This window comes from Rattus rattus, chromosome 6, assembly GCF_011064425.1.
Source record: "Rattus rattus isolate New Zealand chromosome 6, Rrattus_CSIRO_v1, whole genome shotgun sequence".
In the NCBI taxonomy this organism is placed as follows: Eukaryota; Metazoa; Chordata; class Mammalia; order Rodentia; family Muridae; genus Rattus; species Rattus rattus.
In genome coordinates, this window is record NC_046159.1 from 955238 (window position 1) to 980468 (window position 25231).

At 44.1% G+C, this 25231-nt stretch overlaps 1 protein-coding gene across 1 annotated transcript in view; it reads left to right on the forward strand.

The window, feature by feature from the left end:
- Positions 1-14561, forward strand: part of Etnk1 (ethanolamine kinase 1) — a 42335-nt gene extending 27774 nt beyond the window's left edge. The window contains exons 5-8 of the mRNA XM_032905392.1: positions 3686-3769; positions 6121-6281; positions 11596-11669; positions 11889-14561. Coding sequence (XP_032761283.1) covers positions 3686-3769; positions 6121-6281; positions 11596-11669; positions 11889-11961 — 392 coding nt within the window. The 3' untranslated portion in view covers positions 11962-14561. The remainder of the gene's footprint in view (positions 1-3685; positions 3770-6120; positions 6282-11595; positions 11670-11888) is intronic.
- Positions 14562-25231: the final 10670 nt, after the last annotated feature.

The window sequence follows — 25231 nt, forward strand, 5'->3', positions numbered from 1 at the left end:
TCCTTTCCCTCTCCATTATTCTCTCGTTCTTTCCTCATTCCTGCCAAACCCCTTCTTCCCAGTATCCCTCCCTCCCTCTTTTCTGTGGCCCTTCCTGTGTGTGGCCCACTCGACTTAATTAGTTAGACTTGTTTGCATGAGCCTTTTAAAAGCCGTGCATTGTTAGGCCCGCTGTATTTGAGTCGTACTTGGATGAGATGTTAGGAATCCATGTTAGCGCTGTTGTGTAAATGCTCTTTTGCGGCCCTTCCTCACATGTTACTGTGTGTGTGTTCTGGGACGTAGCTCCTCTCCTTCTCTCCTAGTGTCTGACTCTCCCAAGTGCCAGGAGGGCTCTTCTGTCCTTTCCCCCAGCCCCTCGGGCTCTGTCACATAGCCATGGAGTTGAGAGTGATGAGTGCTGAGCCAGAGGTGACGGAAAGCAGGACTGGGCGTCTCCTACCTCATGTCCTCCTGCCTGCTGTGTGAGACGGCGGCAGTTTCTGCAGAATTCCCGTGATGTTTTTTCTCATGGCTGTTTGTCTGTGTCTAACAGCTGAGCAGGTCAAAGGGTCAGGCTTTCCATGTAGGTGACTTGACTTTTTTTAATAAGATAAATTCAAGACACATGTCTTGTTATAATTATATAACTTTGTTTAATTTGTTTTTGGCTTTAAAGTGCTTTTATAAATAGAAGACTAGTTTTCTTGTATTGAGATTTGAACAGTTTAACTGGATTTTTCCTATAGTGGTGAAGGGCTTCAAGTAGTAGTAAAAATCAAAAATATTTTTGAAACTTCAAATTCATCCATTATTTGCTTTGTGTTGTGTCGCTGGTGCAGTCATTTCAAGAAAATAAGAATCAGTGTGAGTTCTTAGGCCAGTCGTGCTCTGAAGGTTAAGGATACCCTGAGGGTCTGGGTGGCCGGGAAGCCCTCCTGGGAAGTAAGTGCACGGAAGGTCCTAGGGTGTTTTCACTGTCTCTTCACCCTGGAGACCTCAAGGAGAAATTCTGTCTTAAGGAATTATTAATAGTAATGAACATTATTAATATTGGGAAATATTAGAAACAAAAAATTAAACTCACTGGAAAAGGAAATAATATTTTTGTTGCTAGAATATTTTCCAGTGCCGTAATTTGATTTTTCTGGCACCCTAAAGATAATAAGGCCTCTTTAAATTTACATTGTTGCAGAATCTTAAATTTAAGGTTGAGTTCCACTTTGTAATAACTTGAAAAAGAATAGTTAATGCAGATTTTAAGAAATTTCTTTCCTTTAAAGCTTTGTGTCTTGTACAATGTGAGTTTGCCAAATTTTCTTCATCTGCTACAGATTAGGTATGCCATTGCTGCTGCCATGTGGCGGCGCACCGTGCTTCTTAAACGCACTGACTGGAGCTTTGTCGCCTCACTTGTTCACATGCACGGAGCCTGGTAACAGCCCCATCTGTACTTTGTTAGCTTCATTTTCTTATCTTTAGATTTCATTGTAAACTCAACATAGCATTAAACATAAAGGCCAGTGTTAATGAGTTAACGCTACTACAAAAGTCACTGCTAAAATTTTCCATGATGAAACAGATTTTAACTTTTCTTAAAATGATTTATGTTTTAATTAAATTATGTGTTTAAGCGGGTCTGTTTTTACCTGCCATTTTAACTGTATCTGCCAAATTCTAAATATAATTTTGAAAATTGAAGCTTTTATTTATGTGGCAAAAGTAAGCTTCAGGACTGGGCTGTGTATTTTATTGGCACGTAACTATTAAAACGAGCTCTACAAGAAGTTGTGCTCAAAGAGCCAAAGTCATCAACAACTGCATGTAAGAGTCACCTGTTCAGTTGGTTCACTATGGACCGTGGTAAACGTTGTATTCTGTTCTGTGAAGACTCATGAAGGGATAGGTATTTTCTAGGTCATTCTGTTTACTTTTACTGGTTGATAGTTTCCTGTAGAATATCCATAGTATTCTTTTTTAAAAAATAAAATTTTTTTTCTTCAGAAACACTCGTAATGAAGTTTAAAAGCAAAGAAAAGTGAAAGGGAAAGCCACTAGTCAGCCCTGTAATAAGGACTGAACATTTGCCCTGGTTTATTTCAGTTCATCTCTGTCCTCTATTCACTATGCTCTCCCTTCTTAGACATTTTAATATCTAGCATCACAGTGTAGTAGCTGATTCGGTATTCATTTTCCTAACTTTATATTTTAGACTCCGGATTGTGAAAGCTGTTGAGTGCTTTGTCTCAGTCAAGGACTTGCCATGATCCTTCGTCTGCAGCTTCTCACTGCCAGCCTTGTCTGGGTGCCCTTCTGTCACTCGGTGAAGTCCTTGAATGATGGGAGTGGTGCTTGTACTTGACACCAGGCACTTGCTCAGCCTGGGCTTGCGGCAGGTCATATCTGCGGCTCAGCTGCAGTGACTTATTCCCATGGACAGCTAAGAAACCTGTTGTACCAGATGTGTCCAGTGTTGCAAACACTGCGGTCCTTGCCACTTTTCCCAGTATAGTGTTGAGGATGAGCCCCAGGCCTGGTGCCTGCTAGGCACAAGCACCCACCACAGGCTACTCCACAGCCCTGGCCGTTCTGAAGCAGTCTTAGAATGAAACCAATCCAGTTGCTTTCTGAAGAGCTTTACATTTACCACAAAGCTCTCGGTCAGAAGTTTCTGTCTGTCTTGGTTTATTTAACTATAACCATGCTCATAATACTTCTGGATTAAGGATCCAAATCTTATAAGACATTAATATTAAGATGCTGCTCTCTTTGAGAAATGCCCCGTGTCTGCTTTGTCACTGCAGCACACCTCTCAGAGGATGGGACGGCCACAGTGTTTCACAGTTTCTCAGCCTGAGCACCCTGGAAAGGACCCGCACCCTCACAGCCATGGCTACTCTGTTTCCACTGTAGCTGCAGTGGCATGGGATGGATACACGATCTTTTGTGTGGACAGTGGCAAGCATTAGTTTTTTTAAAATTAGTATCACTTCTGTGTATTTACATGTAATCCCACTGTAATGAGCATTTAAAAATGAAAAATTTCTAAGTAATAGTAATCACTTGTAAATGGTGGACATGATTGTCTTTTCACATAGACACACAGACACACATACAGAGGCACACGTACATTTAAATGAAATTTTAATTTAACTCATGTAGTGCCCTTAAGACATGGAAAGCTCAGCTGTGAGTTTATACAAACTTAAGAATTTGATAGCAGCTTACTTCTTACACTGGTGATAACATCAGATTGGTCACCACATACACTGTCAGAGCCACAGAATTCAGGTTTTCAGAGTTTGCTTCCTATGTTAGATAAGCTTTCCAGTATACAGTTTGTCATAGTGATGTTTTGTTACAATAGGCTGTTATTTCTAATTAAACATGAGTTTTTAAGTTACTGATGCCCCCATGTGGTGAGAAACATATCTTCTTCTGTTAGAACTTGGAAAGGACTATATTTTCATTTTAACAAAAGTGGATAATAATGTTTCTGAAATGCTGTTGATGAAGGGACGTAATTTGAATTTTGTAAAGCTCATGGCCATAAAATTCACAGCCTCACCCTGTGTTGTCTCAGAAGTGCATGTAACCAAGCACACCCATTGAGACAAAGTATAAGGAAGATTGAGTTACAGTAGCATAGGGGTTTTCTGATCATGTATATGATTCCTTATTTGCTTTGTTTTTGTGTCTCACATAGGTGACGTACAGTTCATTGATTATGAGTATTCTGGATACAACTACCTGGCATATGATATTGGAAATCATTTCAATGAATTTGCAGGTAAGACCCATGCTTCACTGTTGGGGTCATCTACCCTAGTGACATTCTAGAGTTGCTCCAAGGATGAGACCCTGGGCAGGAGCAGTGTGTCCTGCCCATCACTTGACCCTCTGGCATTGTTTACTTGTTCCTGGAGAAGAGAAAATACTGCACTGAGGGGGAGAGTCATGGCGTTCACGGCCCAGGTTTTGATCATGTGCAGGCCTTTCCTCCACGTGCCCATCACATGTGTAAGATCTTGCCTTCCATCTCCAGCACAACAAGATGACATGATTCCTGAATGCTCTTTGTTTGATTGCTCCAGATCTCATCTCAATGCTGCACCCCTCCTTTCTGCTCCATTTGCACATCCAAATACTACCTAACACCCAGGTGTTAAAAGGTTGAGCATTTTAACCTCTTGAATTTTATTTTACAATTACTTTTAAAACTTCAGATTTTTTTTTATATAAGTGGAATATAGAATTAACACTATATTTAGGATTTTCCTAAAAGTAAAGATTAGAAAGTACTTACACTTTGGGTGTTTTATTCCTAGTGAGGATATTACATCACTGAACTTAGACTTGTAGCAGATTCCTATCTTTTTATATTTATACAATTTGGGTCTAGGCTAATAAATGAAAAGTTTTGTTTATAGTTTCTTAGTTCTATCAAATTTACCATACACGTGTGTGTGTGCGTGTGCGTGCGTGTGTGCGTGCGTATGTGTATACACACACCATAACCCCATGAGTGTGCTGCTGCACACACACACCACACACACACACATACACACACACACTTTATACATACACACCACAGCCCCATACGTGTGTTGCTCACACACACACTTTATACATACACACCACAGCCCCATATGTGTGTTGCTCACACACACACACTTTATACATACACACCACAGCCCCATAAGTGTGTTGCTCACACACACACACACACACACACACACTTTATACATACACACCACAGCCCCATAAGTGTGTTGCTCACACACACACACACACACACACACACTTTATACATACACACCACAGCCCCATACGTGTGTTGCTCACACACACACACACTTTATACATACATACCACAGCCCCATATGTGTGTTGCTCTCTCTCTCACACACACACACTTTATACATACATACCACAGCCCCATACGTGTGTTGCTCTCTCTCTCACACACACACACTTTATACATACATACCACAGCCCCATACGTGTGTTGCTCACACACACACACACACTTTATACATACATACCACAGCCCCATACGTGTGTTGCTCACACACACACACACACTCTCTCTCTCTCTACGTATACACCATAGTCCCATGTGTGTGCTACAAACATGCACACACTCACACATACATACACATACCCACCACAGTTACAAACACAAACACACACATACATAGCCAACAACCCTATGCATGTGCTGCACATGCTGTCATACGGTCTCCCACAGGCAGGAACGAGTCTGTAGAATAAGGTCATCCTCTAGCTCCATGCCACAGTAGTCTTCGACCTTCTGTGGGAAAAGCAGAATTACCACCTGAACGTAATGGAAAGGAGGAAGGAAGCATTCAGATGAGACTGCTGTCTGTGGATAGAAGTCTCTGGAAGCATTCAGATGAGACTGCTGTCTGTGGATAGAAGTCTCTGGATGGAGAAGCAGAAGTCAGCACATCAGAGAGCCAGGTTTGGAATATTTGTGAAGAACCCCAAGTGCCAGGCAAGAACAGCAGAAACATTTAGGGTTGCCATCAGACTATGGTCATGACCCACCTTTCTTTCTTTCTTCTTTTCTTCATCTGTCCTTCCCCCCCTTTGGAAAAGATAGAAATAAAAAATAGCCGAGCTGGAGTATACGGGCAATACAAATTGGACTTGGGTTTTTTTCCTTTGTGGGTTGGGGTGAGGAGGGCACAAGGGTTGGTGGTGGACCTAGGAGGACTGGGAATTGAGAGCGATGGGGTGCACTGTGTGAAATTGCCAAATAGTCAATAAAAATATATTGGGAGGAAAAATGTTTACCCTGAGTATTATCAAAAACTGTTAGGAAGTGGGGCTTGAGCCTGCTCTCCCTTTACTGCTTAAAAATCCTCAGGCGCTTACTCTGATGTAAACTGGGCCTTTGCTGAAGTATGCTCAGTGCGAGCAGTGACGTCATCAGCCTCGTAAGACGAGCAGCAGCTCTGCGCCTCAGAGCTACGCTAGGATTCAGAGTGTGAGTCCATTGTGTAGTAGGAGGGATTGCCAGCAGAAGGGAGAGGCTGCATCACTTTTCCGTTAGAAACTTGGTTGCAGTGCAGAGGCATGGTGAGGGGTGTTTCTCAGTGGTCTGCTTCTCCTCAGGTGTCAGCGATGTAGACTATAGTCTCTACCCAGACAGAGAACTCCAGGGCCAGTGGCTGCGCTCTTACCTTGAAGCCTACAAGGAGTATAAGGGCTTTGGCAGTGATGTCACTGAAAAGGAAGTAGAGACACTCTTCATTCAAGTCAATCAGTTTGCACTGGTAAGTGAAATAGCTCAGTGAGCCATGGTGAGGGTAATAACTAAGGTTCATCACATAAACCGAGTTTGAGTCTTGTGGATTTGTTTAAAATAATTAAAAATGTGCTTGCTTACACTTTGCCTCATTAATTACCTTGCTTTAAGGACACAATTTGTTGCTTTACCCACTTATGTATCTTTACCTGAGTTCAGTTTGAAATATTTCATTATCTTCTGAGATAATTGTAGTCCATTAGCACAGCTTGCAACTGATGTGTTAAGACATTACTGAATATTAGATTAGTTCTCTCAGCTACTTCTTAATTTTTGAATATGATTTTATGGAATTGGCCATCTTGTCTTTTCAAATAGACGGCAGTGATGGCCACAGCTAGACTGTTTCTGCTCTTAGGTGCAGGCACTGATTCTCTAGAGACCCTGCAGCACAGCGCTAGAGAAGGGCTGTGTAGATGTGACAGCCATTGTCTGGTGTCCTGTGGTCGAGCTGCTGGGCACAGTACTCACTTCCAGAAGAGAAGCGGACTCCACAGACGCCGGTCCATGCTCACGTGCCTCAGATACTAGGGCTGTGTGTGAGCACAGTCCATCTTCAGATGCTAAGGACTTACTGCTACTCTAGGTTAGGAATGTTGGAAGGAAAATTCTTCAAAATGCTTATAATTTAGAATAAAATGCTTTTTTTTTTTTGTAAAACTTAATACCCATCTTTAGAATTTTTAGTGAAATATAATTGGAAATAAACTTAAGTGTGGTCTCAGGGGACACCATCATGGTGTGGCAGTGCCTTAGCACTAGCTGTTGGGAAGCAGACACAGCAGGATCTGGAGTTTAACATCAGTCTGTCTGGCCACACAGCAAGGAAGTCCAGCCTGCACTATATGAGACCTTATTTAAGAAAACCAAACCAAGCTTAAACTGAAAACACGTGTACTGTACCTTAAATGTATTTACTTGGACCCGTGTGTTATCTAGCCTTGTCCAGGCCCCTGATGCTGGGGTTAGAGGTGCAGGTGGCCATGCTGGCTCTAGCAGATGTCACAGATGTCACTTACATGAGAACAGCAGAGATGGCCCAGCAAGCAAACTGCTTGTATGGCAAGCACGAGGACCTGTGTTAGGTCCCCAGCATCCATGTAGAGGTGTGGGCATGACGCACACCTGTAGTTCCAGTGCTAGGGAGACGGGTGGACAGATGAACCTTTGTTGTCTTTTGGTCACCCAGACCATTGAGTTGGTCAGCTCCTGTCTCAAGAAATGGCTCAGCAGGTAAAGTGCTAGCTGTGTAAGCATCAGGTCCAGAGTTGGATTCCCAGCCCCCAGTGTAGAGTATCAGACCTGGGTAGGTATGCTAGCCCTCCTCTCATTTCAGTACCGGGATCGCGGAGCTGTCTGGCTCTCTGGCTTCAAGAGAGAGACCCTGCCTCAGTGTATAAGATGGAAGGAGTTCACAGAAGCTACCCAGAGACAGAGGCTTCCGTACACATGAACCTTGCATACATGTCCCCACACATATGCATTCACATGGACACACATGCAAACATGGGAGGTGAAAGTGATCGTGTTTGATGTGCACACAGCTGCACACTGCCCTGCTTCATTTATGTGCTCTGATATCTGATAGAAAAAGAGCAAAGGACATCAAACTAAGCAAGTGTGTGTGTGTGTGTGTGTGTGTGTGTGTGTGTGTGTGTGTGTGTGTGTGTGTATGCACACGCACACACGCACGCACGCACAAGTATGTGTGGAATTCAGAGAACAACTTGCAGGTGTGCGTGTTCTCATCACCCTGTGAGGATCAAGCATTGAACCTCTGTCCTTAGGCCTCATGGCAAAAACTTTATTCACTGAGCCATCTTGCTAGCTCAAGAACTTTTCTATTAATATCAGTCCTTTAGCATTCTCTATAAGTTTATTTGTGGTTTTCGAGTATATAGTAAATCACTAAATCCTGGTCTGATACCAAGTTGTGGTCATTCATAAATTAAAACTCGTTAGTTGTTGAATTTCTCTTGTCTTATTCTGCTGACCTCTATTATGTGACTTCTGTCCTTTTCCTTTCTGGAAATGTCTTGTTGCATGGAGGCTTGAGAATGCAGAGTGTGGTAGGATGTTTACACAGGTGAGCACAGGCGTGTGCAGCTCCGTGCTCCACTTCCCTTTAAGACTCTTCTGCTAGCTGCAGTCTAACTAGTTTGCTCTGCTTCTAGCAGCACTGATTTCCTCCTGCGGAGCACTGGGGTGTTTGAATGGATGAGTAACTCCCCCATTCTTTTTATATTAAGGTCTTTCTTTGCCCAGCATTTTTGTCAAGGCCACACTTCCTAATAGTGCCACTCCCTGTGGGACAGGCATTCAGACACATGAGACTGGGGGAGCCAAGCCTATTCAAGCCACCACAGTGGCCACACACAAGAATATGGCTGGCTTTCAGATCAGACTGCAGACAGCCTTCTTAGGATTTTATATGTATTTGAAGTACTGTACTTAAAGTTAGTAATTCAGCTGGAGAGTATAGGATTTTTTATCCCAAGGATGAGGGAAGTGGAGATCCACACCAGCACTTCACGCGGGGCCGTAGGACCTCTCCTTACTTTGCTTTGCTTGCGTCCTAGACAGAGTCTGAAGCCTGTGACTCAGCTGTCCTGTTTGTCCAGGCTCAGTTGGACTTTGTAGGAGTCCTCTTGCCTCAACCTCTTAAGTTTTCATTTGAATTTAGTTTTTTTTAGTTTAGATTTATTTATTTTATGTGCATGTGTATTTCGCCTGCAAACGTGCGTGTGTGCCTTGCCCTCCAGAAGGGGACATCAGAACACCTGGAACTGTAATGTAAGCTACCCTGTGGGTGCGTGGGACTGAACTTGTCCTGTGCAAGAACAACAAGTAGATTTAGGGTTTGTTGGTTTTGTTTTGTTTTTCTAGGCAGAATCTCTCTGTATCTCTGGCTGTCCTTCGACTTGCTCTGTAGACCAGGTGGCCTTGAACTCAGAGATGCACCTCAGCCATAACAAATTTTCTTAACATCAAACCATTTTCCTAGCCCCAATTAAGACGATGTTGTTACTGTGTGGGGTTCCCTAAGGCCATCCATGTGTGTGCAGTGTCCCTAGAGTTTACCCCATGCTGTCTCCACCATCCTCCCATTAGTCCCTTTGTTCTGTAACAGTGTTGCTCTTTGCCCTGTGTATGTAGAAACCTAGGAGTCGACAGATGAGGCAGACACAGTTGTTTGTCTTTGTGAGATTGGCTTAATGAATGCACTTACCTTGATGATCTTTACTGAATCAGTTCTCTGATGGCGGACGTGACGCCATCCTTTATGGCCGCAGAGATCCACTGATACTTGTCCATCCCTCTTGTTGGACAGCTGGCTTGTTTTCCTTGATTGCTCTGAGTCGTACAGCAGTAAGCAGTAAATGTCCTTGTTGTATGGGACATGGCGTATTATGGTAGATGGTGAGTTTGCAGTCCATCAGTAGTGCGGGAAGGATTCCATCCGTCTGCACTCTCTCAGCATTTACTGACATTGTGTCTTGACAATCGCATCCTCACACTGCTGGGACTCTCGTGTTTATTTGCATTTCTCTGTGGCTGTTGATGGGACAGGCACTGAAATTTGAGGAGAGACCTTCATTGACATTGCACCATGCCTTGCCAACACCCCACTGAACCAACTTTTACATGTATTTACGTTGTGTGGGTGTGAGCATGCTCATGCCACAGGATTTGTGGAGTCAGAGGATGGCCTACTAGAATTATTTCTCTTCTTCTGCCATGTGGGCTCTGCACATTCAAGGATTATCAGGCTCGATTGGTGGAAGCCACTTCAATTATGCTCTGAGCAATCTCACTGGCACTTGTATTGCTTTTGCCTTGGATATACCAGAAATAAAACTGTGTTTTTAACATTAATTCTTTGTCTAAAGCGTCTCTAGTAAAAGTAGTGTATTTCTGGAGAAGTAGAATTCTAATTTTGATACCAGCATTAAAAAATTATGTGTATGAATGTTTTGCCTGAATGTGTGTTTGCATGTATGCCTGGTGCCCACAGAGGCAGGTGAAGTGGTCAGGTCTCCTGGGACTGAGTTACAGAGGGTCCCACATAGGTTCTGGGAATCGTATCTGAGTCCTTTGGAAGAGCAGACCCATGTTACCAATACTTAGGAAAAAAAGTACTTAAAATTTTGATTTATCATTAGTATGTGTGTGTACACATACGTGCATATGTGTGTCAGAAGTCAGGACAACTTTTTTTTTTTTCCCCCCCCCGGAGCTGGGGACCGAACCCAGGGCCTTGCGCTTCCTAGGCAAGCGCTCTACCACTGAGCTAAATCCCCAACCCCAGGACAACTTTTGAGAGTATGTTCTTCTTTCCAGTTCCTGGGGTCAAACTCAGAGCTCTTTTCTTCGTTGAACTGTCTTGCTATTGACCTGTGTTAGCTAAATCTTAAAATAATGTGTGTAAGTGAAAACTAATTGTGGGCCAGTGAAATGGCTTAGTGGCCAGAGTGAAATTCTGGACATTTGTATGGGGAAGGAGAAACTAAGTCCTCTTTCTTTCACATGTGCTTACAGTCAGTCTCTGTCTCTGTCTCTCCCTCTCTCTCTCTCCCTCCCTTCCCCCATCCCTCTCTCCATATAAATAAATAATTCAAAAAGGAAATGGGGCCTAGAGAGATGGCTTCTTGGTTAAGAGCGTTCAGAGAAGGATCTGGAATTCGGTGGCACACAGCACTTTACAGCTCCAATTCCGGATGATACATAACACTCTGCTAGACTCTGGGCATGGGCATGCGTGTGATAGATACACATAGATAGAGATAATTCAAACAATGTAAAATAAATCATGTGAATTTTAAGTTCTAGGATGCAGTTTTCACTGATACACTGTTCATCACTGTTGTAGTTAGTGTGTATAATGGAGCTGTTAGAATAGATGGAGGGTGTGAACCAGGTCTTGTGTCTGTGTGTTACATAGAATGCTGAATTCTGCTTTGGACACAGGTTACAGAAACTACTAGACCAGTTTCCGAGTCACTTCGACTTTGTCACTTGTCAGTGTAGACAGAGTCATCAGTGCTGACCCTGTAATTACTCATATGCTTTGGTATGGCCATGTTGTGTAAAAATGAACAGAAGAACAAAAACACTTTGGGGCCTAGAGACTGTGACTCAGGAGATCCAGGTGCAGTCTTTACCACGAGCGTAGAGAGAAGGGGAAGTACCATACATGTAGTTGATGAAAAGTATAGAATGAGCAATTTTGTATCATATACAAAAATATGTCTCTGTAATTTTTGATTTTTCTTCTCTTTAAGGCTTCTCACTTCTTCTGGGGACTCTGGGCTTTGATACAAGCTAAGTACTCCACGATCGAGTTCGACTTCCTGGGGTAAGACGGTGCTGTCTGTACGAGGTTGAAGTAGTGTAGACATGACAAGGGCATCATCAGTCATGAAGGCCTCATCCGCCCACTGCGCAGCGTGGGGAGAGTCAGTGGCACCGTGAAGCTGCTCTTCGGCAGTGAACCTTTGAGCAGTCAGTGTAGGGCAGGAGGAAGCAGCGGTGGGACTGAGGTCAGCTCTGACTCTGCCCTGTTCTTTCCCCATAGGTATGCGATTGTCCGTTTTAACCAGTACTTTAAAATGAAGCCCGAGGTCACAGCACTAAAAATGCCAGAGTAAAGAAGAGGTCGCTGTTCTCCAGGAGCTGAGCGACGCTTGTGGATGTTTCTGAGAAATTCCAAAAGCCAATATTTGTTAAAAGTCATTTAATTTGGTTATCTTGCTTTAAAAATTATGCCTCTAAACAACCAACCTATTTTTAAATAGAATGATGTTAAGAGTATGCTTACTGCTGTCAGTCTGTGGTGGGCTGAAGATGTGACCATCAGCAGAGAGAGTAGAGTCAGGCTTTAGCCTGTGGCAGTGCAGCCCATGCTACGTGTGAATTATTTATTACAGATTGACATGACTGACTACTTAGATCTTTCATTTGCTGGTTCAGTGTATGTAATGAGAATAGTGTGGACATCTTTAAATGGTTCTTTTGATAGATTTGATTTCAGAAAAACATTCTTGTTGTTGAGTGTAACCTTTGTAAACTGAATCATTTACTCTCAACCTTTGGCAGTCAGTCCCTCAGTAGTAAGCTAGGGTATTTTAGAGAAGTGCTCATTGAGGAGGGGGCGAGGCAGGTACTGTCTCCTGGGGTATAATACTTTTTTCAATTGGAAATTGGAAATCATTTCTTTTTGGGGAGTACAACTTAGAATTAAATTGTCTCTTTACATAGCCTGACAATATAAAATATATTTACTGTATAAGCCTGGAATATAACAATTTAATGTTAAAAACTGTTATTAAGTCATGTTTTCAAATACTAGATATGGTCATTTAAGGTAATAGTCCCAATTTTTAGAATTTACCTATCCACTTGTTTCTAACCAGAAGTTTTGTTTTACTTGAGATACTCTGTTTTTGTTTATTAAATGATAGTTGGCATTGTTAGTATTTGAAACAAACATACAGAGTTCATCATACTTGGAAGCAAGGAATGTCATTTAGATGCTTTCTATTCCAATTCATTCCTTAAGTTGGTTTTGTGTCTGTACAGTCAGCAGATATTAATCATACATGTAACTCCAGAATAGTGTTGTTGGTGCAGTTACAGAATCAGTAAGGAACATTCGCTAGGTCATTGAGCTTTGAATACTTAAAGTCTAACAAATAAGGAAATGTGAATTACACAGTAGTTGTGGTAGGAGGACTTTTGGTTTCTCTTGGTTTTATCAGTCTGGTTTTTATTTTGTGTAGGTGAAGAGGGAGGCACCTACTTCATGGAAGGAGGTTAGGTCTTTGAGGTAGACAAGGCTTTAATCTTGAAGACTGCTCTGTGGGCTTGAGCAGTCGGGGTAACTTTACTTGGGTTAGTCACACAGGCTCTGCACTTTGGTCACATAAGTGCTTCTGTACAAAGTTGGCTCCGTGGATCTGCGTAGTTAAATATGCAGTGCAGATCTGTTCTAGGTTTGTCCGATGTTCACATGACTTAGGTCTCAGCCAAGTGCTTTAAAATACTTGGGTTGCCTCAAGGTGTTCAAACCTACTAAGTAGACAGGCCATTTGAGATGGTAAATTCTAGCCACATGCATAGACTCTTCAATACGTGTCTCTAACAGTGTTAGACCTGGATTCGGTTTCTACCTCCCCAATGCTGTAATGTTCACGTCTGTTTTCATGAACCACATTACTGTAAGATCATCACAATTCTGCCGACTTCCTTGAATGGAAAGGAACGACAAGCTCTTTACAACGCAAACGGGCCAAAGCCTGGCTTAGTGGGATCCGCTTTTGGTGAGAGCATTGTTATGCGATGAGACAGGTGCGGGCTCCTGACTGTTTGCTTACCTCCTGAGTGTCCATCCAAGAGTGTGTCCTGTGCGAGCCCTGGAGAAGACGACAGTGTTTGCTAGTCTGTTCCTGTTTTGAGAGTGCTTTCAATGGAGGCTCACTGTGCTGCTGCTGCTGCTGCTGCTGCGCTGGTGCTGGTGGACTGCAAGCAGCCCGCTGAAATGTGACAGACTCCCGTGGCAGTGAGTGCCATGACAACGAGGCTTCCTCGTTCACTCTGCTAGCAAGTGAGAGATGCTGGAAAGACACTAGCATGTGGAAGCTCTTGCCCCCATTCCTTGGCCAGATTTGGGTGCTCTGCTGCACCTGCTTCTCATACAGCTTTTGGGGATCATAGTGTAGACTATCAACAGGATTCAAAATGTCTTTCTTTGTATCGACCATGGAAGGGATTCTGAAGAGGGTATATTGGGACTGTTCTGAAGAACATCCCTCTAAAACGTGTCCTGTGGCTTGCTAGATATCAGTTGCCTTCTTTTGTTCAGCTGAGGAACTTGAATGCCTTACCCAATCACTCAACTGGTAGTAAGCTCGTTTTGTAAATGTGAAAGTGGATGTTAGAAGTGGCATTCATGGATGTTCAATGTAATCAATAGACCGTAGTGGCCTGGATGCTTTAACAAGCAAAATTCTGCATTTCTGCCCTCCGCCCCCATCCTGTCTCCCTGGCACACTGTGTGATCTTGAACCTGACCAGTGATAATGATGCCCTCCCTCTCCCCCATGCTACCACCACGTCTGGGACTGAGATGTGGTGGCCGTGCTTTGCTGTTGACGTGATCTGCCTGAGGTCCACATGAGCACAAGCCCCGTCAGCTCGCTCTGCTGCAGTGTAAATAGGATGGCGTCTGTATATAAGCCACTGTGGTGAGCGCGAGTGCTGCCTTGTGTAGAGCGCGAGCTTTGCCTTTTCCTTTGTACAAGTTTTTCTGTCACTAAATGGTCCAGCCTGTTGGCATTAGGCTGGGAACAGTGCAGTGAGATAGCAGGAACTGGAACGAAGGTTTAATGGTTTAGTTAATGTTAGGATTTATTTATTTAGCCTCTCAGTGCCTAATAAGACTTTTCTCCATTTTTTACTTGGCTGTTAATTTTCTTGTAGGTTAGATTCTGGGAAGCAGTACACTTATAGAGCTCATCTTTGACTCACAATTTGAAGCTAAGGAAACTAAACATGTAATTTGTTTGTAAACTGAAGTGTGGTCCCCTTTTCTATTTTCAGAGTTTGTGACAACTTTCTATAAAAACTTGAAATTCAATGTGAATGTAAATCTCATCCATACGAGAGACACAGGGCAAACGACGTGTGTTAAGTTTGTCAGGCACCTTCTCTGGAGTGGTTCAGTATGGGCCAACAATTTTTCCCTCCCTGACCCCCAAATGTTTATTTTAACTTTGTGTTGCTAACATTAAATAGACTTACAAGAAGAATTCCTCCAAACACTCGAAAGAAAAGTTAGTGTGGTTGAAAAGTACTCAGCTGTTTTCCGGGTTCCGCAGAAGCCCCTGGATCTCTCGCTGAGCTCACTGGCTGGCGTGTGAAGGGTGGTGTCAGGTGGAATTTCACTTTTTTCCTCTCTTAACTTGCTTTGAAGCATTTTATACTGCATTCCAGAGTGCTGTGGACTCAAGTGTTTCCCTGTTAATCTGTCACCCAGTCACAGCGCTCTGTCCTAGTGGCAGCAGCGTGTGCTACCTCACAGGGAAGGTGCGTCAGGTGGAGAGCCTCTTGAGTGTCTTTGCTGCAGTCGCTGTTGGTTTCCTGTCAGATCATAGGCTGGCCTTTACCGTGAAGCTGAGCTGTGCCTCCGGTCTGGGCCTCTCCGAGAAGCAGAGTGGACGGTGCTGAGCAGCCTGCCTTACCCACAGTGGCAGCAGTGCGTGGTCTTGGCTTTGACAAATGCTATCAGCTGCTCTAGACAAAACATCCCCATTTTTGGAATTTCATATTTCTGTAAACGAAAATATTGGAGGTTTTGTATTACTTTGAATTCTTGAAGGCTAAATTCAGTGGCACTTTACAAAATGAGTTAGATTGGTTTGTAACAGTTTTTATGCTGGAAATTTTCATTTTTGACTCAGTTTGCTATGGGAAGAAACCCCAAAGTGTTTGGATTAGAAACAAATAACGGTGCTTGACTGAAGAGCACTTTAAACTCCTGCGATGGTACCACCAACACATCTTTGTCCGTTGTGCATTATATGGCGTATGTACTTGCAAACATACTCTTTAAAATAGTTATAATTTTATCTTTTGGTTGTCTTACCCACGGAGGTCCTTTAGATCCCTTCAGTAAGTTTTAATAAAACACTAGGTAGGTATAGAACTGAAAACACCACATTGTCTTTCGAGCCGTTTGTGAAAGTAGAGCAGGAAAGCCCATCCGGTTGGAACTACAGGCTTCCTGACCAGAGACTCAGAGCTAGGTTGAAACCCAGTGACACCTGCAGAGCGAGCGGTGAGGGCGCAGAGCACCTCTTCTCCATCCTGCACTGTGGCTCCGGCTGCTTGTAGGTAGTGACATTCTGAGTGTCCTCGTTAGTAATCCCAAGTCACCCTCTGTGTTTACATGTACTGAAGTAACCGTAAACTAATGGAACCTGAAAGAACTTTTCCACATTTAGGAGCTTTTGTACAGCAAGGTCACGTGTCCTGATCGAAAGAAGACATGGTATTACCCATATGCAAGGGAAAAGCTGAAATGAGGAACTGTCATTGCGTTAGCTATCTGTTGAATTGGGAAGCGATGGCACAGGGTCTCAAATTTGTGTTTCTCAAATGTGAATTGTAGTCTGATGCTGCTCTGTGTAGACTGTATGTGCTAGGGGTAGTCTCAGCACTGAACATGCACCGATACCTCGCAGATGAACGAGCGCAGCCTCTGTCCTAGGTTTCCCTACGCCTCACCGAGTGTCTGAGTGCTGGAGAACTTGCGTATCCTATTTGCTAGCAGACGTACTTCCTGCTCTTTCCTTCGTTGTTACATATTTTTATGTTTGAAGTTTAATTTTTACTACTGTTAATTTAAGATTTGTTCCATGTATAAAATGGCATTGCCAGTGAGAATCAACAGCCTCGTTGACGTAGCTGCTGAATGAAGTCCATTTGTGTTCTGTGTTCATGAACTTGCAATGAAGCCGCGTCTCTTCTGAGATAAAGTGCGGCTTAGGCTTTATTTCTGTTTAATAAGGCTTTCTACCATTGATTAAATGAAGGAATGTATCTTTTTGAAGAGATTTATATTCTGTAAATAAACATTGGTTGTAACAATAAAGTTGAGTTCTAACTAATGTGCCCATGTTGTTCATACTCCGTGAAGACTGCCTCTTGTAGAACATGGAAATACAGGACTTGAAAGGGTTGGAGCTGAGTTACAGAGTGTTTGCCTAGCAAGGGCAGTCAGTGTCTTAGGTTTGGTCCCTAAAACACGAGAAGAAACAAAGATTTTCCAGAGTTAGTAATGAGGAATCACGAGGACTGAAATTTGTATCCCGGCATCCACATAGCGAGCCGGCCCCCACCTTCCTCGCCCCGACCTGTAACCTCAACAGATTATCATCGGTGCTCGCTGGCTCCCAGCCCAACCAAGAGAGTACGAGCCCAGGTTGGAGCATGTAGGACACCAAACCTGGCTTGCTCCTGTGTATCCACATGTTGTTATTGATGGATTGGGCCAGCCTTGCCTATCCTGGAACTTCATTTCTAGATCAGGCTGGCCTTGTATAAGGGATCCACCTGCCTCTGCCCCCTGAGTGCTAGGATTAAAGACATCCTCTATCCCAGTAGGCTGATCGCATTTCAACCACAGAGAGAAAGCACAGGAAGTGAGGTAAGGCTCTATACATTTTCAAAGTTCACGTGATGACATGCTTCCAGCAAGGTCAAACCCTCCTAAACCTCTCCAGATAGCCGTCGGTGGGACATAGTGTTCAGATACATGAGCCTGTCGGGAACACAGCTCATTCAAACTGCCACATTCATCTGCTTTTGCAGTATGCTGTGGAAACATTTTGAAAATCTCTGTTCTACCGACTGAGCCACACCTCCGAGACTCTAGATCTCTGCTTCTCAGCACCCCTATCAGGCTAATTCCCAAACTCCGCAGGAGATTTCTCTTCAGGAAAGTCTTAGCCAGCTGTGCCTCCGTGGCCTTTCCCTCACCTCACCGCACCGCCCCATGGACACCCCTACAGTCTGTGTCCTTGTGTGCCCATGCTCCCTAGCAAGGCAACAGTTATTTCTCCAGTCTCACAACACTGTAGTACTACCATGGACTCCCATTTCCCACCCGTGTCAGAAAGCAGAGAAACCCTTTCCAAGAAAACACTAGGAAGGTAGGATGTTTTTATTTCAGGGGAGCTAAACCCTTGGGCAATAATGTTGAGGTTAACTTGTCTGAGTCAGCGTGCTGCCTACAAGGAGGAAACCTAAAGGTGACGTTAATCCAAGTCCACCCTGTTCTTCTCTCCCGTCTTGATTTGCTTTGGTACTGTTTAAGCCTCAATTGAGAGAAATATATTTTTTAACTGCGGTTAATTTCTCAGAGGTGACCAGAATTCAGTATTCTTAGATTCTGGTGTGTGTGTGTGTGTGTGTGTGTGTGTGTGTGTGTGTGTGTGTGTGTGTGTGTGTGTGTGTGTGTGAGAATGTGTCCCACCCTTCGGATGCTTGAATAATCGGTCCTGGCTTGTGCTATTGTTTGGGTATGTTTAGGAGCTGTGGCCTTGCTGGATGAAATGTGTCACTGGAGGTGGGCTTTGATGTTTGAGTAAGCACACCATCCTCCGTGCTTACTCTGCTCTTTTGCTCTGAGTCCGAGATGTCAACTCCTTGGACTCCCGCTTCAGAAGCCATGCCTCCTTTCCTGCTGGCACCCGAATAAACTTTTTCCGAATAAAGTTGTCTGGTCAGGGCGCTTCATCCCAGCAATGAACTGTACAGATCAAGGCCACTAGACCTCCACAGTAACGGCCGCCCTAACCATCCCAGCTCTGTGAAGGTCTCTGTGGAGCCCTGGCTGTCCTACACACTCATGTAGACCTGGCATCCAACTCACAGAGATCCACTGTCTCTGCCCCCCAAACACTGGGTTTAAAGGTGTGTGTGTAACAGAGAAAGAAGCAGCGGGTGAGCTTTTCCACCTTCTCGACAGGAGTTGCAGCTGAAATCTGCAGTCAGCTTTCTTGTAATAGTTTATAGGACTCAGGAGAACCCAAGCGGGTATTACTGACTGACTTACTCTAGAACCCTGTGTGAACGATGATGGTAGCTGTTAGTAATGCCTGGGTAGGCTAGAATCTTTTCCAAAGACTTGGCACTTGCACTGGAGTACTCTGATAAAGTACTCTGACAAGAGCAACTTAAGAAAGGGTGTATTTCTTAGTACGGTTGGAGGGTACGGTTGATGGCAATGCCACCAAAGTGGAAGCAGCTAAGGCAGCTGGTCGCACGGCACCCATCGTCGAGAAGCAATCGACTCATTTCCTCTTCGTACCCAGGATTCCACCCTAGGGAATGGTGCCATCCATAGCGATTGAGTCTTCCCAACGTAACCTAATGGAGATAACGCCCCATAGATAGACCCACAGGTGATTCCAGATCTCACCGAGTTGACATTGGGGTTAACTTACAGCCTACAATTGCTTTTGACACAGTGGGTATGTTTCTTGAATAATTTAAATTTTGCATAAGGCTATGAATCATGCACCCGTCTCCACTAAGATCTCTGTAGTTGGTTTTCGCAACTATTTGTACAGTGAATCTTAATAGCTGAAAAATTAATCCTTTTTACAAAAATACTATATTTAGTAGTTGGTTGATGACTACTATTTCGGTCTTCACACCACGCTGAAGATGCTAATTCAAACTGCTCTCTTTTCCTCGTTTTGTAACACTAGGAGAGGATTTGAAATGTTATTGTGCTTCTTGCATATTTCTTCTTGCATGGCGGCAGAAGGCTGTGTAGGTGCCTTGAAAAAGGCTGTCTTGCTGATGTCCCTAACAAAAGCCAAAAGCTGTCCCACTCAAAGACTTGTGAGTTCCAACTTTGAAATCTGACGGAACTGAAGAAGAAGGAAAATGCTAAGGACTTGACAGTGTTTGTGGGCGCTCACTTCCTTATCAGAACAGAATCCTGTTGTCTTCAGTTGTCCCAAGTGTTGACGGCACTATTTCATTTATCTTTCGGAATAAAAATGAAACGTTAGGGCAGGGTGTTGGGCAAATCTCAAAAGTCTGAAGCCATTGCTATGGCAATCTGCCTACACATCCGGGTTTATCAAGCTCTGGCCGTAGCGGCCCTCCCACCTCACTAAGGACTCTAAGATCTCCCGACTGGAGACCCCTTTGCTTCTGTTTCTTGCCTCTGACCTTCAGTAGGAATCCTGGACGCCCATGTGTCACCTGGGGCTCTCCTGCCAGCATCTGTAACAAGTGACCTCTCACCAATGTTTTTCTCACCACCATATAGAAAACAGGTTTTGGTTGTACCCAGTGTCTGAGGGCAGCTGACCTGCTAATGACATGTTCTTTCCCTCCCTCCTTCCCTCCCTCCCTTTCCTTCTTTCTTGGAGACAAGAGTCTCATTATGTAGTTTTGACTATCCTGGAGCTCTCTATGTAGACCTGGCTAGGCTGGCTTCAAACTCACAGAAATCTGCCTCTGCCTTCCAAGTGTTGGGATTAAAAGCCTACACCATCATGATTGGCTATTATCTATTGACACAGTGCTGGGGGTCAAAAATAGAACCATGTACATGCTATGCAAATGCTCTACCACCAAGCTTTATCCCGGCCAACTCATTCTTTTTTCACCCATCTCCTTTTTTTACCATTCCTTATGAGCAACCATTTTACTGTGTTTAGTGTGGTTTTATAAATGCAAAACCAAAAAGGTCTTATGCATGAAAGGTATGTACTTACAGATGAGTAGCTAGGGAATGTGGTAATTTATTCTTTCCCTCAAAGATTTATGAGTTTGAATAAGAATGGCCCACATAGATTCATCACTAGGGAGTGGCACTACTTGAGAAGGATTAGGAGGTGTGGCTTTTGTTGAAGTAGGTGTGGCCAGTCTTCTGCAGCTCTATAATTAAAGGAGTAACTGGGCAAGGAAAAACACAAAATGTATGGCTTGAGGAGAAAAGGAGCACCAGGAAGAGCAAAATTCTGTGCTCTAGGAAATAAAATATTTAAAGATATTGAATATTGCTGATGTTAAATGGGATTAAGGGGAGTGGTGACCTCAGGGCAAACCCCCATCAGCTTAACTTCCTACTCATGACCAGTCAGAAAAGCTTAAGGAGTGAAGGGAACCATGGAGACAGAAAGGTGATGAGAATGTATTTGAACGAGGGAGCCATGTTCTAGTCCCAGCAAGCAGAACTTGGTGGCTTCAGCTACATGGTTCTGGGCTTTAGAGTCAGGGATGCAAGAAAGGGTTTGTGGAATTTCCTCCCCTCTGTGGCTAAGGAAAACCACTGAGGCCAGGCATGTGTCAGGGGTGTCTGAAGGGGTAAATATGGCTCTGGTACGCCTTTCATCCCCCTCTGCCTTGCTGAACCATAGACTACATTCCTAAAGCCGGCCACCAAGTTCCATTCCCTTATCTGGCCACTTCCTTTCCACCGGAGGATGACTACTAAGGTCCAGCCAGCTACAAAGTATCAAAGTCCAGCAATGAAAAGCCTCCTTTAGCTCACCTCATTAACATGCTTGATTTAAATTAAACACCTCATCCTAATGTGGGGTTTCCCCTTCTACCTTTATAAGCTGCGGTTTGCCTATGGGCCACGTCTGTCTCCTCTCTAGCCAGAGGCCCTGCTATCTTAGACAGATACCTCTATTCCGTGCTCTCCCTGTACCCTTCCCATTCTTTATAGCTCATGGTCTCCTGCTTTGTATCTTGTTCCTTGCCTTTTGTACCGCTGAGACAAATACAACTTTTTTTTTCCTGAGAACTTGGTCTTAGGGTGTCTTGTGTCAAATACCAGTTCCTTCAGTGTCCCTTCATGGAGGTCAAGAGAGGCCATTGCAAGCAGGAAGCCGAGAGGGTGAAGCTTGGATTATATTGGAGACTTCAAGATGTTGGAGCCTCAACAGATACATGCTGACGAGAGAGAGCTTAAGGGGGTGTGGAATGACCCCAAGAGAGAGAAGTATGTTGCAGTCAACAAACTGAAAGGAGCTGCAAAGCAAAGAGACATGCATACGGCATGGAGTTTGGAGTTTGCTCTGCTGGTTTTAGCTCTTGCTTTGGTCCAGCCTTTCCTACCTTTTGGAATGGTCGTGTATATCCTGTACCACTGTATGTAATCTGCTCCCCCCCCCAACCCCCTCCCCCCCAACTTCCCAAAACCGGACTCAGTGTTTCTTTGTATAGCTTTGGCTGCCCGGGAACTAGCTCTGTAGAGCAGGCTGGCTTCAAAGTTACAGAGATCTGCCTCTGCCTCCCAAGTGTGTAAAGTGTGTAAAGGTGTGCGCCACCACCACCCAGTGTGATCTGCTTTTTGATTTTGATTCTATAGGGGTTTACAGTTACACCTCAGAAGAGGTTTTGGACTTTTAAACAGTGTTGAGACTGACTGACCATGGAGATTTCTGAAATTGGACCTAATACATTTTGCATTATAATATGACTATCAGCCTATTACAGGAGATGGGAATATGGTGTTTTGGATAAGCCTGGCCCCCATATGCTTATATATTTGAATGCTTGGTCATTAGGGAGTGGCTCTATTAGGAGGTGTGGTCTTGGAGTAGGTGTAGCCTTGTTGGAGGAAGTGTGTCACTGGGTAGGTGTGCTTTGAGGTTTCAAAACCCTGAGCCAGACTCAGTGTCTCTCTTCCTTCTGTCTACGTATCTGAACGTAGAGCTCTCAGCCACCTCCTCAGCCACACGTCTGCCTGCGTGCGAGCTGTCAAGTTCCCCACCATGACCATGATGGACCAAACCTCTGAAACTGTAAGCAAGCACCCAGTTAAATGCTCTCTCTTGTAAGAGTTGACTTGATCACAGTCTCTCTGCTCAGCAATAGAACACTGACAAAAACAATGCGTGTAGGTGTTTCGCCTGCATGCGTGCCTGTGTACCACGTACGCGCCGTGGACATGCAGCGCCCCTTGAGGCCAGAACTGGAGTTACAGATGTTCCTGACCCGGGTCCTCTGCAGCAGCTTTTCAACAGTTGAGCCCTCTCTCTCTCTGTCCCCTCGCTCTCTTTTTAGTTTGCCTGACATATTAATTTCATTCTCTCTCTCTCTCTCTCTCTCTCTCTCTCTCTCTCTCTCTCTCTCTCTCTCTCTCTCTCTCTCTCTCTCTCAGCATGATATTTTAAAGATTGATTTGTATAGTACTATATATATGTAGCTCAGCTGGTAGAATGCTTGTCTAGCATGTACCAAGCCCCGGATTCAGTTCCTAACGCTGAATATATATTGGACATTGTGGCACATGTCTGCAATCCTAGCACCTCTCGTGTGAAGCCAGGAGGCTAATAACAAACTCGAGTTCGTTGAGCCAGGACTTCAAGGTTGGGCTGTAAGATGGTCCAGCAGGTGCAAGGCGCTTGTGGCCAAGCCTGAGGATCCGAGTTCAATCCCTGGAACCCACATGGTAGAGGGAAAGACCTGGCCTCCTCAAGTTGCCCTTTGATGGACACATGGGCATCATGGCATGTGTCCGCTCCCCCCTCTGTGCTAAATAAATAATTTAAAATAGAAATAAAATGAAACCTTTATTCCTGATTGCACGGTAAGTCGGCCTGAGGTACCCGAGATCCTGTATCAGATAATTAATTAGTATCCTGTTTCAGACAAGTAGAAAGGAAATGAAAACTAAGTAAAGAGTGTCTGCGCTCGGAAACACATAGGTTTATTGCCAGGAAGATCCTCTCAGGACGCGCTTTCCTCGTAAGGGGCCAGGAAAGGTGGCAAACCGGCTCCCAGTTGGAGTTCCCAGGAAGCAATTTGCTGATGATACCATCACCCCAACCCCCAGACATTCTTTTTACTTAGGAATTTTCCTTGTAACCCATGGTAGAACCGTTTGCTGAAATCTAAGCTCATGTTCCAGGCAGGAAGTGCGGACCGGAGGGGACCTGCAACAGGGATTCCCTGTGCTTTTTGCATGGGTGTCTTTCAGGATTCTCCAGGTTACTGCAGTCGGGTGTCCTGGGCAGGGGCAAAGGTTATGTGAATAGCCTCACCCAAGATGTGTACAGATAGCATCTTTCCCTCCCACCTCTCTCTTCTCTGAGCCATTTCCATTCGTGGACATTGACGTCAAATACACATTGATCCGAGAACGCGACGCTCAGGCACTTCTGAGCGATTGGTTTGACCTTTGCACAGCCCCACAGGCCTTTCTGTTAAGAGGCTGCGCTTTTAAAACCCAGGCAGGCTTCTTGAATTCTCTTTAATGGCTCTAGGACCCAACCTCCTTTCTTAATAACGTATTTATATGTTCACCACAGAAAATAAGACTATAGAGAAATCAAAGGTTAAATTGTAGCCCTATGCAAATACCATATACGTGAATTTCAAGTTTTCATTACGCACAGGCATGGCATATTTGTGTGTGTGTGTGTGTGTGTGTGTGTGTGTGTGTGTGTGTGTGTGTAGTGTGTGTGTGAGTGTGTGTATGTATGTGTGAGAGTGTGTGTGTGAGAGTGTGTGTATGTGTGTGTGAGTGTGTGTGTGAGTGTGTGTATGTATGTGTGAGAGTGTGTGTGTGTGAGTGTGTATGTGAGTGTGTGTGAGTGTGTGTATGTGTAGTGTGTGTGTGATGAGTGTGTGTGTGTATATGTGAGTGTGAGTGTGTGTGTGTGAGATTGCGTGAGAGTGTGTTTATTTCCAACCACAGAAGTTCTAATCCTTGCCTTGTACGGCTTGATGCAGCTATTTTTCTTCTTAGAATTTCAGTATAGAGGAATTCTCAAGGAGGGAAAGGAGCTGACGGCTATTCAGGCTTGTAGTGACAAAAGGACCTAACACAACCAAGTGTCATCAAAGTTCATACAAAGCGAGCAAGGGTTTGTTCACGGAATCCCGAAATGTCAAGTTAGGAACTAATAAAGTTGGAACTTGGGATCAAAAAGATTCGTAAACATTGACACTCACGACAATATGCAGAGATGAAGTCTGATTGGGAGAGTCAAGAGATTTTATGACACAGATTAGACTTCCCCTACCCCCTTTCCCCCCAAGACTGAAGCTCAGCGGTGCTCCCGATCCAGGTGTCTAGGACATGCACAGGCCCAGCCAGCTACAGGTAAGATCTTCCCCGAGTACTCAGGGGCAATACACGAACAGACCACAAGGTGGTGATATAATGTCACAAAACTGTCTTGGAATCTCGGGTTTCATTCTGGATGCGTCCTCTGAGTCTTTCTGACTGGGTTTTAGTCCTTTAAAATTTTTTTTTGGTGCCTTTTAAAATGTTTTCTCCTTTTAAATTTCTCTTTAGCTGTCTATTAAAACTATCACGATTTTTTTACACTACTCACTAAATAGGAATTCATTAAAATTTTAAATCCAGTAGAATTT